General features: G+C 39.5%; 1 protein-coding gene across 2 annotated transcripts in view; it reads left to right on the top strand.

Annotated features, from left to right (window-relative positions):
- Positions 1-10,567, top strand: part of SAP30BP (SAP30 binding protein) — a 46,042-nt gene extending 35,475 nt beyond the window's left edge. For both annotated transcript variants that reach the window (XM_072990541.2, XM_072990540.2), the window contains 6 exons: positions 1,398-1,489; positions 2,009-2,069; positions 3,219-3,270; positions 3,790-3,848; positions 8,263-8,344; positions 9,712-10,567. In XM_072990541.2, the coding sequence (XP_072846642.1) occupies positions 1,398-1,489; positions 2,009-2,069; positions 3,219-3,270; positions 3,790-3,848; positions 8,263-8,344; positions 9,712-9,893 (528 nt within the window). In that variant the 3' untranslated portion in view covers positions 9,894-10,567. The remainder of the gene's footprint in view (positions 1-1,397; positions 1,490-2,008; positions 2,070-3,218; positions 3,271-3,789; positions 3,849-8,262; positions 8,345-9,711) is intronic.
- The last annotated feature ends 3,395 nt before the right edge of the window (positions 10,568-13,962 follow it).

Below are 13,962 nucleotides of genomic sequence, written 5' to 3'. Positions count from 1 at the left end.
CAGATACAACACAGTTAATTTTTTTATATTTGATAATGGCCTAATAAATTTTGGCAAATATTAAACCTATCTCAGTGGATTCAGTCTTAACAAAATATAGTAATTAGTCTTTAAGGTGCTGTAGTGTTTCTGTCTTTATTTTTCATTATTCATTTGATTTTAGCCTGATGTGCTAACACAGACTAAGATGGCTACTTTTTCTAATACTGGGCTTTGCCTGTGAAACCATGTTCCTAGCTGAGATTTCATGGTTTAGAAAGTAATTCAAAAGCTGTAGCTGTGCTGTACCTAATGAATACAATATACAAAGTCAAAAATTATGTGTATTTTTCTAATAATCATCCCAGCATACTGCCTGGAACTTCCTGTCTTCCAGGAAATTTTTATGTTGTATTTATTCTCTAATTGGATTCCTTAGTGTGATGCCCCTAGAAACCCACATTGCCCTGATTGTGTTGTACAGCACAACAGAACACTTTGACGTCCAGTGAAAAGGTTACTAGATCTCACAAAATGTAGGAGCAGGAGCACTCATGTTTTAAAACCTTCAATTTCTAGCTCTTTTCATTCCAGAGGAAGAAATACACAGTTTCTGCTAAGCACTAGAAATTTGGAGTGAGTGAGGGATAGAAGTGGCTCCCCGTAATTAGGAAAAAAACAGTATAAGACCACTTGCAGTCAAGCCCGTATGGTATCCCACATCCTGCCAGCATTGATACTGTATATCTGTTGCTTTGTATAATTTTGATCTTTCTTCCCTACTTCTTCCTTCTAAAATTTAATTTCTAGAGACTCTTGGCTTATAATTTCTCATAACAACATGTTATATTGTTGTATAGCAAATGTACTAAAATGTATATTAAGAAGTGTATATGCATGTATAAATATCGTTAGAGAGTTTGCTTAGCAGCTGTGTTAGTTTTGGATGATGTAAATTATACATCAGTGACAGCAATGAAAGAACCATGAAAAGATGTAGAATGGATTTTCTGAATTTCTCTACTCTTTACAAGCGGTGTGCGTTTAGCATTGTTCATGTTCTCTATTCACTTCCAACTTCTGTTTATCATGGTAATTGAGATAAAATGGGAGTTGCTGGGTGGTTTTCTTTCTTTTTCTTACTCTTTTTCTCACCTCCCCTTTATTTTGGTGGTTTGGTGGGGGGTTTTGAATGGTTCTTTCATGACTCACAGGAATCTCAGCTGTATTTGCAGGTTTGTAGGATGATGTGTGCATTGTGGGTTTGGGTTGTCAGACATAATTGTTTCTCAGTCTAGAAGTAGGATCAGCTTCAGTATTCTTGTTGGTCTGTGGCACTGAACTGTAGAAAAGAAACCCTTTTGACACGTATTTTCGGATAACATTGTTCAATTGTCTTGATTCTATGACTTTTTAAGGACAAGATACAAAAATTATATGAGAGGAAGATAAAAGAAGGCATGGACATGAATTATATCATTCAAAGGAAGAAGGAGTTCCGCAACCCTAGGTAAGAATCACTCTGGAAATAAACTGTGTACCACTTGCATTGTCTGCAACTAAGGTAAAGAGTAAATGTCATACAAGCCTCAGAAGTCTTACATGCTTGCTTGAACCCTAAAATAAAATATGACCAAAAAAACCCACAAAATGGGAACTTGAAACATAGGAATTTCCATGAGAGAAAACAAAAAACAGATAATAAATGTCTAGTGCGTAATTTTCAGAGCACTGAAAGTCAGTGCAGAACTTCATCCAAAATCTAATTTGACCCTGAAACAGAGTTCACCAAAGGCTTCATCCTATCTATGAGGATAGGTTTATGATAATTGGTTCCCATAGCAGACTTTGGGATGGGGCAAGGATGGTCCACACATGATTTTCAATCCTTCCTTCGTATTATAAAATCCCCTGCATGTGGAAAAAGCAGGAGAGTTAGTTTTCCTAACATGTTGATTTTCAGTGCTAACTAGGCTTGTCGAAGTTACATTTGAATAAGACTATGTAACGCTGAAATCTTCTCTTTCAGCATCTATGAAAAGCTGATACAGTTTTGTGCAATTGACGAACTTGGCACAAATTACCCAAAGGTGAGTACATCAAATAATGTTGAGGATTAGATGGAACTAATCACAACTGCTCGCCTCTTTTCCTTGTTTTTACGTTGGCTATGATGGCTCTTGCCGCTAAGCTACTGAACAAAATAGCTTCCTACTTTGTGCCATAAGGAAGTGTAGCATTCACCCTTTGTTAGGTATAAGCCATGTATTATTCATGTCTATGCTAATGTGGTTGAGAGGCGGAGCCAAGAGAGGTTAAAAGGCGGAGCCTGAGAGGAGGAGTCAGTCAGTCAGGAGAGAGAGTCAGTGAGAGTTAGGCAGAAGAGATAGAGATAGAGTTAAAGACTGGTTAAGATAAATAGATAGAGAAGGTGGAAATTATATGGCAAGAGAATAGTATGTACCTCTAAAGAACTTCTGTGATCATTAAATTGACTTCACTTTAATAAATAAGTTTTGTTTGCATTCACCATACAAGTGTCTGATCAAACATCATTTATTTTGTGGATTGAGATAATCCACTGGTGGCAGTGAAAGGAAAACCCGACTGGAGCCTTTGTGAGGGCACAAAATGTAGGTGCCTCAAGGAAGTGGTTGTCACAGGTAGTTAGTGTTCTTGCATGAGGAACAATTGCAGTGGAAGCACAGAAATATGTCCTGTACCATAAGAAGCAGTGCAATCTGACCATTTTCCTATTACTGCAATTTGCTTTCCCTCTTAGCAGGAGGAGGCATGGAACTTGACAGTGTTCTTTAAATTTTAAAAGCACTGGCTCTGATTAAGATTTTTAGGAGTGCAACTTCATGATTGTTCTCAGAACCATGTCTTATTTTGATAATGATAGGAGGTTTGTAGTTTTATATGAATTTACTTCGAAAAAACTGGATGCAGAATAGGTGTCCTCCCTCGCCTTTTTAAACTTCGTGAATTGTGGCTTAACTCTAAAGTTGCAGCAGCTTTCGCCCATCTGAGCATGTCATGCCATCCAAAAATCTGCTCTGGCGATTCCCAGATCTCCGAGTTAAATTTTGAAGGCTTGCAGGAAGAAGAAAATTCCCTTCACCCTCAGCTGCACCGACAGAATTACTTCCTTCAACCAAATTATGCTTTGTATCCTGGCTTGTATATTTTTAAATGTTTACTTTGGTTAACAGGACATTGTTTTCTCTTCTTTTTAGGACATGTTTGACCCCCATGGTTGGTCTGAAGACTCATATTATGAGGCATTAGGTATTTAAGCTTTATTTTGTATACCCTCATTGGTGTTTGTGAAGGATGTTGGAGGTCTAGCAGTTGTTTAGTTAATACGATTGTAATGAAACATTCAGCTAAATAATTGAACTGAAGCAAAATTAGCTGCATGTTGTATGCTGCCTTTCCTTCAAGGAGCTCAAAGCATAGCAAAGTGTGCTGCTTATGTACTGCCCCATAGTGCTTTAAGCAGTTTACAATTTAATTATGCAGGCTCAAAGCAGTGTGTGTGGAGTTTATAACCTTCCCCCTTTATTTGGATAAGATGGATGGATGGCTGAAATTTGGGGAACATGTGTTTTTAATGGCAGTAGCTGTGCACTGAAATTATTATTTTTGGAAAGCTTGGGGCACTTAAACTCCAATGGAGCTTCTTAAATGCTGTACTCCTTCTGATCCTCCTGAAATAGGAAACTGAAATTAGTATTACAACATGGATTCATGTTGTTTAATTTGTTGGGTGTTCTTACTGTCCTGTGCATCTCTCTCTCTCTTCAGCTAAAGCACAGAAAATTGAAATGGACAAGCTGGAAAAGGCAAAGAAGGAGCGAACTAAGGTACCATTGGCATTATGGAATGTAGAGAATTAATTTGTATCTCCAGTGCTTCTACTAAATGTTATGTGTCTCCTTCATTGTTCTTTCATACATGTTTTATTAGCTAAAGTGAGCAAATTAAAAGTGTGTCCTTTCTTAAAGACTTCCTTTGATAGTCCAGCACAAATAGAACCATAGATACACTGAAAAAGATCTTGATGCATGACACTGCTCTTAACCTCCTTGTAACAAGATACATTTCCTCCTCATATAATTTATCTTGCCTTGAAGAGAGTTCAAAACATTATTGTTCATTATGAAACCATCCCTTTCCAGATCAGGGGCCTCCAAACTGAGTGAGGGCCACAAGATATGTTTCAGATTTTCAAGGGCTGAATGTACGCCCACCTGAACACACTCCTGACTGCCTTCCATGCAGATAAAATAGCAAGGTGGGCCAGATGTGGCCCATGGGCCATAGTTTGAAGACCCCTGATCTAGATCATAGTGGATTTAATTGGTAAGATGTGAATTAATCTGTTGACAGTTGGTCAAGATGGCGGCGCAAGCACTTGCAGCGGCTAGGCATTCCAGAGATCGGCCCTTATTACGGACTCTACATGCTCAGGCACAAGTAATTTACAGTCGACAAGAATTATTATCTATTGGCAGAGAAGGTTACAACTTTGAATCGACGGTCTCAACTTACAACATCCCAGCTGAGCTTTTAAGACAGCCTGCATATCCGGGGGTTACTCCCCCTGCTCTCCCTGTCAGGAAGAAAAGAGCACGGAGAAAACGCAAGCAGAAAAGAGGTTGCAGGGCCGGTCTACGAGTGAGGTTAGGCAAAAATCCTCACAAGCCTGCATTGCCAAGTCTTTTTGTCTCAAATGTTAGATCTCTACCCAACAAGATTGAGGAGCTGGAACTTACTATCTCCCTACAGAAAAATATTCGAGACTGTTGCGTTATGATCTTTACAGAGACATGGCTTGACTCTTCCATCCCAGGGGAGGTAATTGAACTACAAGGACGCAGAGTACATCGAGCAGACAGATCTGTTGAATCTGGGAAGAGCAGAGGTGGAGGGGTTTGTGTTTACACAAACGATAATTGGAGCACAGATGTTAAAATACTGGACATTCACTGTTCTCCTGATTTGGAGTATTTGGCAGTGAAATGCCGCCCCTTTTACCTGCCTCGTGAGTTTAATGTTATTATAATAACAGCAGTATATATACCTCCTGATGCTAACACAACCACAGCTTTGAGTTGTTTGTTAACTGCTATCAGCAAACAGCAGCAGGCCTACCCAGATGGAGTGCTGGTGGTAGCAGGTGATTTCAATCAAGCCAATTTAAAGACCGTCCTCCCTAACTTTTATCAGTATGTGGACTGTCCCACTAGAGGGGAAAATACCTTGGATCAGGTATATAGTAACATCATACATGGATATAAGACGAAGCCATTGCCTAGCTTGGGACAGTCAGATCATATATCTCTTTTTTTGATTCCATCATATAGACCTCTTGTTAAAAGAATCAGACCATCAATTAGAGAAATACAAGTGTGGCCAGTGGATGCATCTGAGCAACTTCAAGATTGCTTTAGGAGCACTGATTGGGCACTGTTTGAGGAGGACAATGTTGATACTTATGCCTCAACAGTACTGTTTTATATCAAAAGCTGCATCAATGTTGTTACTACTACCAGACAAGTACGAGTGTTTTCTAATAACAAGCCTTGGCTAAATAGAGAAGTGCGCCTTTTATTAAAAGCCAGAAATGCTGCTTTTCATTCTGGTGATGAACTACAGTACAGAGAGGCTAGAGCTAAACTGAAAAGGGGCATTAAGGATGCCAAAGCTATGTACAGCCAGAGAATTGAACAACACCTTGAAAGTTCTGACACTCGCCGAGTGTGGCACGGCCTAAGACAAATCACTGGTCAGAGTAACAAAAACAATCTGTGTAGCAGCAGTGATTTTTTGGCTGAGCAGTTAAATCAATTTTTCAGCCGTTTTGAGGTGGAAACAGGAACAACCATTATTCCAGCACCTACTGTCTATAATACATCACTAGAATCTACCATCAACAGACAACCACTAGTACTGCAGATTTCAGATGTGAGACGCGCTTTCCAGAATATTAACGTTCGAAAGGCAGCTGGACCAGATGGAATCATGGGACGAGTTATTAGGGGCTGTGCTGCAGAATTAGCTGGAGTTTTTACGGATATTTTCAATCTATCCTTGTTGCAGTGTTCAGTCCCCACTTGCCTGAAGACATCTATTATAGTGCCAGTCCCCAAGCAGTCAGCTGTGGTATCTCTCAATGATTACAGACCAGTAGCTTTAACATCTGTTGTTATGAAATGTTTTGAGAGATTGGTGCTGGATTACATTAAGGCTAGTCTTCCACCTTCTTTGGACCCATGGCAATTTGCATACAGGAAAAATAGATCTACTGATGATGCTGTGTCCATTGTACTCCATACTGTATTGAGCCACTTAGAACATCAGGGAACTTATGCGAGGCTGTTGTTTGTGGATTATAGCTCTGCTTTTAATACCATTCTACCAAATAGGTTGTTTTTTAAAATGATCAACCTGGGATTACCTCAGGAGATCTGCATGTGGATAAAGGATTTTCTGACAGATAGGCCACAGTCAGTAAGGATGGGATCCCACCATTCTTCTACCGTGGTACTAAGTACAGGAGCTCCCCAGGGCTGCGTGCTAAGTCCCTTCCTCTATTCCCTGTACACACATGATTGCACCCCACTATATAACACCAATGCAATTATTAAATTTGCGGATGATACCACAGTGGTGGGACTCATAAATAAGAACAATGAGTCTGCTTATAGAAAGGAAGTACAAAGGTTGATACTTTGGTGTAAAGAAAATCATCTCACACTTAACATCAAAAAAACTAAAGAACTCATAATTGATTTTAGGAGGAAAAGATATGTACATTTACCACTGTACATAAACGGTGAGGAAGTGGAGAGAGTTGGTAGTTTTAAATTTCTGGGTACTTACATCTCAGAGGACCTCTCATGGACTATAAATGCCAACATGCTAATGAAGAAGGCACAGAAGAGGCTGTATTTCCTGAGAATGCTCGGCAAGTTAAATTTATCTCAGCATTTGCTTCTGTCATACTATCGTAGCACCATTGAGAGTGTCCTAACCTATGGCATTCTGGCATGGTTTGGAAGTAGCTCTGTAGCGGACAAAAAAGCTCTACAGAGAACCATTAAAATTGCCCAGAATATCATCGGGCTCCAGCTACCAACCCTGGATGACATCTTCACATCCCGCTGTCTAAGGAAATCACATAGCATCCTGAGAGACTCTTCCCATCCTGCTTATAACTTTTTTGAACTGTTACCATCTGGCAGAAGATATAGAACAATTAAGACTCGGACCACACGTTTTCTCAATAGTTTTTATCCCAGAGCTATAATTGCAATTAATAATGAGCTTAAAGACCACCAGTAGTGAATAATTAGTTGGACTGTGTAACTTGGCCTGCGGTGTAGATCTTTGTATTTTTAGTGGGGGACTTTTAGTGGGTGGGGAGTGTTTGGGAATTTTATGTGTGTGCATGTGTCTGGTCTCTGGGTGTCTGTGAATTTCGTTGTATGTGTATATACTTACAATGACAATAAATTATTATTATTATTATTATTATTATTATTATTATTATTATTATTATTATTATTATTATTATTATTATTATTATTATTATTATTATTATTATTATTATCCAAATAGTTAAATGTGCATACTGTTATGTTGCTTATTGAATTTTCCTAGAAGCAGACATTTCTGTGGCTAGCCTTTTTAACCTCAGTCACTCAGATTTCCCCTGTTATTCTGCCTTTTGTAAAGTAAATAAAATAAAAGTAAAAACGAGCAAAAATCTTCCGCATAGGTAATCAAATCATCAGTTTATAATCACTGTTGTGATATCTCTAGTTGCTAGGTTGCCATTTGTAATGCCAACAATTTAAGTCATGCATGTAGAGACATGCATTCTTAGAAGCCTTAATCTTCTTATATTTTAATTATTAAAGAACATTTTCTTTTGTTGTTTAAAGCATCTTAAGGATGTGTCTGTCAGATTGATACTATGTGAGATTAGGAATAATGTACATGTACAGTTCCTTTAAATAGCTTCTCTTGTCTGAACACTGATCAGAAACAATACCAGAAAAATGTTGCAGGCCAGATGGGAACCCCCACGAGCTTCATCATCCCTATCCCACCAGTTTGTCATAGCTGTGTTTTTCATTTATTGAATCCATGGTGTTTCTAGCACAGCCAGCACAAATTTCTCATTCATCATGGATGGCTTTTCATGTATTCCTAATTTTATTAATTAACTATTAGAACTACAGGATATAATTGCTTCATCTTCTTTTCCAGATTGAGTTTGTAACAGGCACTAAGAAGGGGACGACAAATGCTCCCTCTACAACCACCACAACAGCTAGCACAGCAGGCGGAGGTGAGTTAAGCATCCTGATTCTGAGTTCCAGTTCAGTCTCTTCATAACATGTGGAAGCCATTTGCCCTGCCTCCCTTTTGAAATTTAAAGAGAGAAAAAATAGGCTGTCACAGGCGGCTGACAGATGAAAACTGCATAAAAGATTTCTAAGCAAGGGAAGGCACCCTTAGTTCAACAAAAACCTCTGGTTCTGAAACCAACAAAACTGCACATTCTGAGGAAAATTATGATACAAAAAATTATCTTGTGTAACCCTGGCTTTGGATTTGAGCATTCTTACAAAACTCAACGTACTGCAACAAATGCTGAAAACAAAATTATAGGGGGAAAACACACCACCCACTCAGAACCCTGGTCATCAGAGAGTGGTATTAGCTATACTGATTAGCTTCTCTGCCTATGAAGCTACTGGAGTAGCTGAGTTAAAAGTGAGTAGGGCGTGCAGGTGAATAACAAATTACCCAGTTTTATGAGATGTGTAGTAGAGTATCTGGATCATATGGAGCAAGTTCAATCCTTATCATCTCCAGGGAAAAGTGGGAAGCATGGAGGGCTGCTACCAGTAAACAAGCAACTTGGTGCCCTCCAGGTATTTTTGAAGCCTCACTCTCTCAAGCTGACATAAGTTGAGTGGTTTTTGTAGTCCATACCATCTAAGGGGTGCAGGTAGCCTACCCTGCTGCAGACAATACTCACCTGTGTGGATCTACTGTTTAAGGTATCTTATGCAAGGTAGCTTCCTGTGTTCCTCCCTATTAATTGGCTTCTGGCTTGTCTTTCAAATGGCCGTTTCTGTAAATAGTAGTGCACACAGATACATGTGGGAATTCAACAACTGTAGCAAATAAGCAGAGAACATACTGACAGGTCAGGGGGTAAAGTTTCTGTCAGGCTCATTTTCAAATAGTTCCCTCAGTGAGCAAACTAAATATTTTTCTAGGCTACCTTTACACTTTTGTTGAAAGGTAGTGTAAAACACCATAAACAAACAAATCTTCAGAATGCCATCTTCCATTATCTGTATGTTTACATAGTCCCCTTGAGACTGTCTCACTTCTTGAAGTGAGTGGGAAAAGCACATGGATAGATCGTTCTTGCATGTAAAATACTGCCTGCAGGGGAAGGCAGCATGTGAGAGAGAAGGCTATAGGCTAGTGGAATACTTCTATCATCACACTGGTCTTTCAGTGATAGAGAGCTTCTGATTTGGAGGAATCATTCAAACGTGGGCATTCCCTGCCAGCATTTGGAAGTGGAACGTAACTGCTGAAAATGTCTTTGTTTAGAGATCATTTTTGGTTGTGATTTTAAAAAGGATCTTATCTGACCAGGCTGTTAAAATGAATGCTTGCTTTTTAAATACACAGATGCACAGAAGAGGAAGAGCAAGTGGGATTCCGCCATTCCTGTGACGACAATAGCGCAGCCCACCATTCTCACTACCACTGCAACACTGCCCGCGGTTGTAACTGTTACCACCAGCGCAAGTGGCTCCAAAACCACAGTGATCTCTGCAGTTGGCACCATAGTAAAAAAGGCAAAGCAATGACAGGTGCTCTGAAGAGACCGACAAACACTCTTGTTCAGACTCTTCTGCCAAAAGCATACCACCTTTGGTGGCCAAGGAAGGAAAAGCCCCTCCTTCTGGTGCAAAATCCCCCCTGAAAACCCCTGGAAGTATCTCTTTGAAAATGGAGGCAAAAGGAGCACCTGTTGACTGTTCATGTTCATAGCAGAGTTCCATATAAGAAGAAGCTCTTGATCTTCATTCATGGACTTGCAATACAGTGTCTGTATGTAAAATGTCACTTGATTAATTGTTACAAGAGTTATTAAGTTGGGATCTTCATCTCTGTGACATGAGAGCTTTAATGGAAAGTGACAATGGACTGAAGTCAATCCTGGACAATTTGATATTGACTAATTTTTTACTTACTTTGCCTACTCCATTCTAGAGAATTACAGGCAAGACTGACATTCATTTTCTCCATGGAAAAATTAAGAGGCATAAGGGAAAATTATAAGTAGAAAAAGCATCATGCAGCTCACACTGTAGTCCTGTATGAGTTGTCTCTGTCTAGTTTCTGTTTCAGGGACTGAAGGTGTGAGTACAGCTGTGCTGCCATTTCCACCAAAGTAATGACAAAGATGCTGTCAATTTAAATTTGCATCAGTTTTCTTACCTGTATAACAACATCTTGAAATATAAATATAAAGTTTTGAGTGCTTGTCATCATACTTCACCATCAACACATCTGCCTTACACTCCAGTCAACTTGATAGGATCCAGAAAATGTTGGATTTCATTAAAGGGAATGCAGACTGTTATGAGAGCAAGCATAAAGTGTGAATGTTTCTGCTATCCCAATTCAAAAGAAATTATTCTCATGATGATTGAGTTTTTAGTTCTTTTTTATTTATTTAAGGCACAGCATCAAATACACATTCATTCTACAAGCTTTTGATAGTAGAAAATTGGCAAATCTGTAGCTCATGTGTATAAGTTACCCATGTATATGAGAATACTGAAAAACCTTGAAAGTGTTGTCTCCTTTAAGCCAGAGTTTCCCATTTCATCTGAAATTGAAAGCTCTAAGTTAATGTCAGTAGTTGACTGGCTGGCAAATGAGAGCTTGATCATGGTTAAGATATTTTAAACCGGAGGTGGTCCTTCTGGATGTAACGTAACTTTAAAGAGATCAGGATCAAACTGCTGAAGCCAGTATATGAAAGGGGAATTCTCTGCTTGTTCCTAGATTCTTAAAATAGACTTGGTCTAAAGCAGCCCATGGAATTTCATTAGATTAATTTGCTATTTAGAGTGTTTAGGATTGCAGTTTATTATTAAACAAAGCCAGGCTGGTACAACTACAACTTTCTCCAGAATGTATAATTTAAGATTTTATAAATTTAACCTTGTTGATACGTGGAGCAAACGGAGTCCCCAGACTGTCTTGGTTATATCAGGGTCTGTCTATTAACAACTATAGCTCCCTATTTTTTGCCCCAAGGATAATCAGTTCCTACACCAATTTAGCTACATGATGAAACTAAAGTGAAGCAAAATGAAGCTGTTTTACCTCCACAGTTGTTCTCTGTTAAGTTTTGATTTCTTGCTGCACTCAGTAAAATGTTCTTCAGGCTAAGACTAAAGAAAACATACTTCCAGAGGTCATATAAAGAGTGCAGCTTACAGACCCCTCGTTGCATAATTGTTCTGGGCTGATCCCATGTTGACTAAAAACATTTTATTTTATGGAAGAGTGCTCTTTATGTTTTTTTCAGATACTCTTGCATGAAAAAATATATTGGCATTAATTCAACAAGCTATGGAAGATTATATATTTGTGTTTTAATATCAGTTCTCAACTCTACTGCTGCCATCTTTGTGTGTCATAAATTGAGATTGATTTTCTACTGCTCAACCTAAATAACTCACTGCTACTTCTTTCCCCCAAAATGGTGAATCTGAATCAGATGGAGATGGTCTTCACAGAAAACAAAGGACAACCTATTATTATATCCTACAACAGAAAAGCCACCTGCAATAGTAGCCTCTTAAGCATTTTTTTCTGAGCTACGATGTACAGTTAACCCCTATTTGATTATAGAATAGAGGACTGAGGTATTTGAAAGAGAACAGTGCCAAAGGTGGAACCTAAAAATGTAAGAAGTAGTGACATGCTGAGACTTAACTATTGCAATGTGTTATGAATAATGGTACTGACAAATATAGCTAAGAAAGCTCAACAGTTTAGGCAGCATTTAGGAGTGCGTTGGTAATATTAAGTGTGAGTTTGTACTGTTGTGTAGTTACACATCGGTAGTTATTACTTCCAAAAGCTCAGATCCTCTACAATGTGGCAAAACTCTCTTCCATGTCCATTAACATCAATATAAAACCCCATAAAGGAGATTCATACTATTAAATGTTGAGACAGACCTTTTACCTCATGACCTGTTAGGGAACAAGCAAGCTGGCCCCATCTACCACTGCAGATTTTTCAGAATCTTGTAAATTTATTTGCATTCTGGTTGTTTGATTGAAGTGTGCCTTAATCTTTTCCTGCTGTTATTGTTCTCCTATTTGTTAACATAAAATCTGTGTCACTTGGGGTGAAGCTGTACTTTAAAAATGTATTTCTTTTTCATAATGTAGATTTATATTTAGTTTAATTTTGGCAGCTGCTTTGAACTAAGGGGGAAAGCTTGACATAAATTGTTCCTTATAATTCCCCTCCAGCACCAATATGTAACAACTGTTATCCCTGCTGCCATGTTTCTTGGAAGGACACATTCTGGGTTGCTTTCCTTTCCACACCCCTCTTCAGAAAAATGTTTGTTCAGGATTGTTCTACAGAAGTTTATCATACATCCTCTTGACAGCTCACTCCCTTCAAATGACTCAGAACTGCACCTTCTTGGATCTCCTGGAGAGGTTCAATGATCAGACAAAGCTGCTGAAAGTTAAGCTTGAAGCTTTGTAACCCTCTCCAGACAGGCCCATGGAGCAGGCTTCATAATCTTAAAAGAACCCTAATCAAGGAATAATAGATCCTAGGAGTGGCTTTACTGTGTGAACAGTGTAACAGCTCCTGTTCCCCAGTCTGGTGACCGCCAAATGCTCCGAGATAGGATCTAAGCATTAGCCACAGCTAACAAGGGTTACCCTCGCCAGATAAAGGCCAGAGCATTTTGAGAGCTCCAGTATGATAAGGGAGAGGCTGGGACTCTTGAAAGACCTTGTGGCTACTACAATTCTGTATCCACATTATACTCTGCCTATAGAAATTGCTGTTGTCTCCTGTCATGTGGCTTCCCCAGCAAACTTGGCATTATCCCCTAGTTTCCATACCCTACAGCAACTGACAGAAACTAAACAGGAAAATAGCATGTTTCCCCCTGTTTATCCTGGCCTGCATGTCACTTCCCTTTCTCTATTGTCTCCCTTGTGTGGTTTCTCAGGTTGTATGCCCCTTCGGACTGGCATCCATTCACACAGACAGTAAAGCATCTTCATTGTTTCAGCAGTAGCAAGAAATAGCTGGCCAGATGACATGTCAAGAGGGGATGAGCTCTAATTCATATATAATGAGTTTACTCTAGTTCATGCAATACGTTCTCACAAACTGAAGAATATAGTATATGAATTGACTATCATTCACTCTTAACTAAGTGAACTCTTGGCCCCTCTATTGGCAGCATTTTTTTGCAGGTGGTTGGCTATTCTTGTTTATAATGTTTTAAAAATTGATCTGCTCTTGAGTCTTGTTCACAGATACCATTTTTGGCAGCGGTCCCTAACCTTTTTCAGTCCGCGGACCAGCGTGAACAAGTGTGCACTCTCTCGGATGTGCAAACGGTGGTGCGGTGCTCCCACAGGTGTGTGCGCACATATGCACAAACGGCAGCGCAGCACTCCCATGGGTGCAGGCGCAAACAGCAGCACAGCACTCCCACGGGCGTGCTGGAGCGTGCACGTAGCTGCAAATGAGCTGTGCAGGGGTGAGTCCGTGCTGGGGAGTGTGAGGTCTGTCTCGGCAGCCCAGTCCGGCTCAGGCCACGGACCGGCACCAGACCAGGGGTTGGGGACCTCTGATTTATGGCACTGTTTATTT

The sequence above is a fragment of the Pogona vitticeps genome, chromosome 2, assembly GCF_051106095.1.
Source record: "Pogona vitticeps strain Pit_001003342236 chromosome 2, PviZW2.1, whole genome shotgun sequence".
In the NCBI taxonomy this organism is placed as follows: Eukaryota; Metazoa; Chordata; class Lepidosauria; order Squamata; family Agamidae; genus Pogona; species Pogona vitticeps.
The sequence above is the reverse complement of the archived record's forward strand: the minus strand, read 5'-3'. Positions and strand labels throughout refer to the sequence as shown.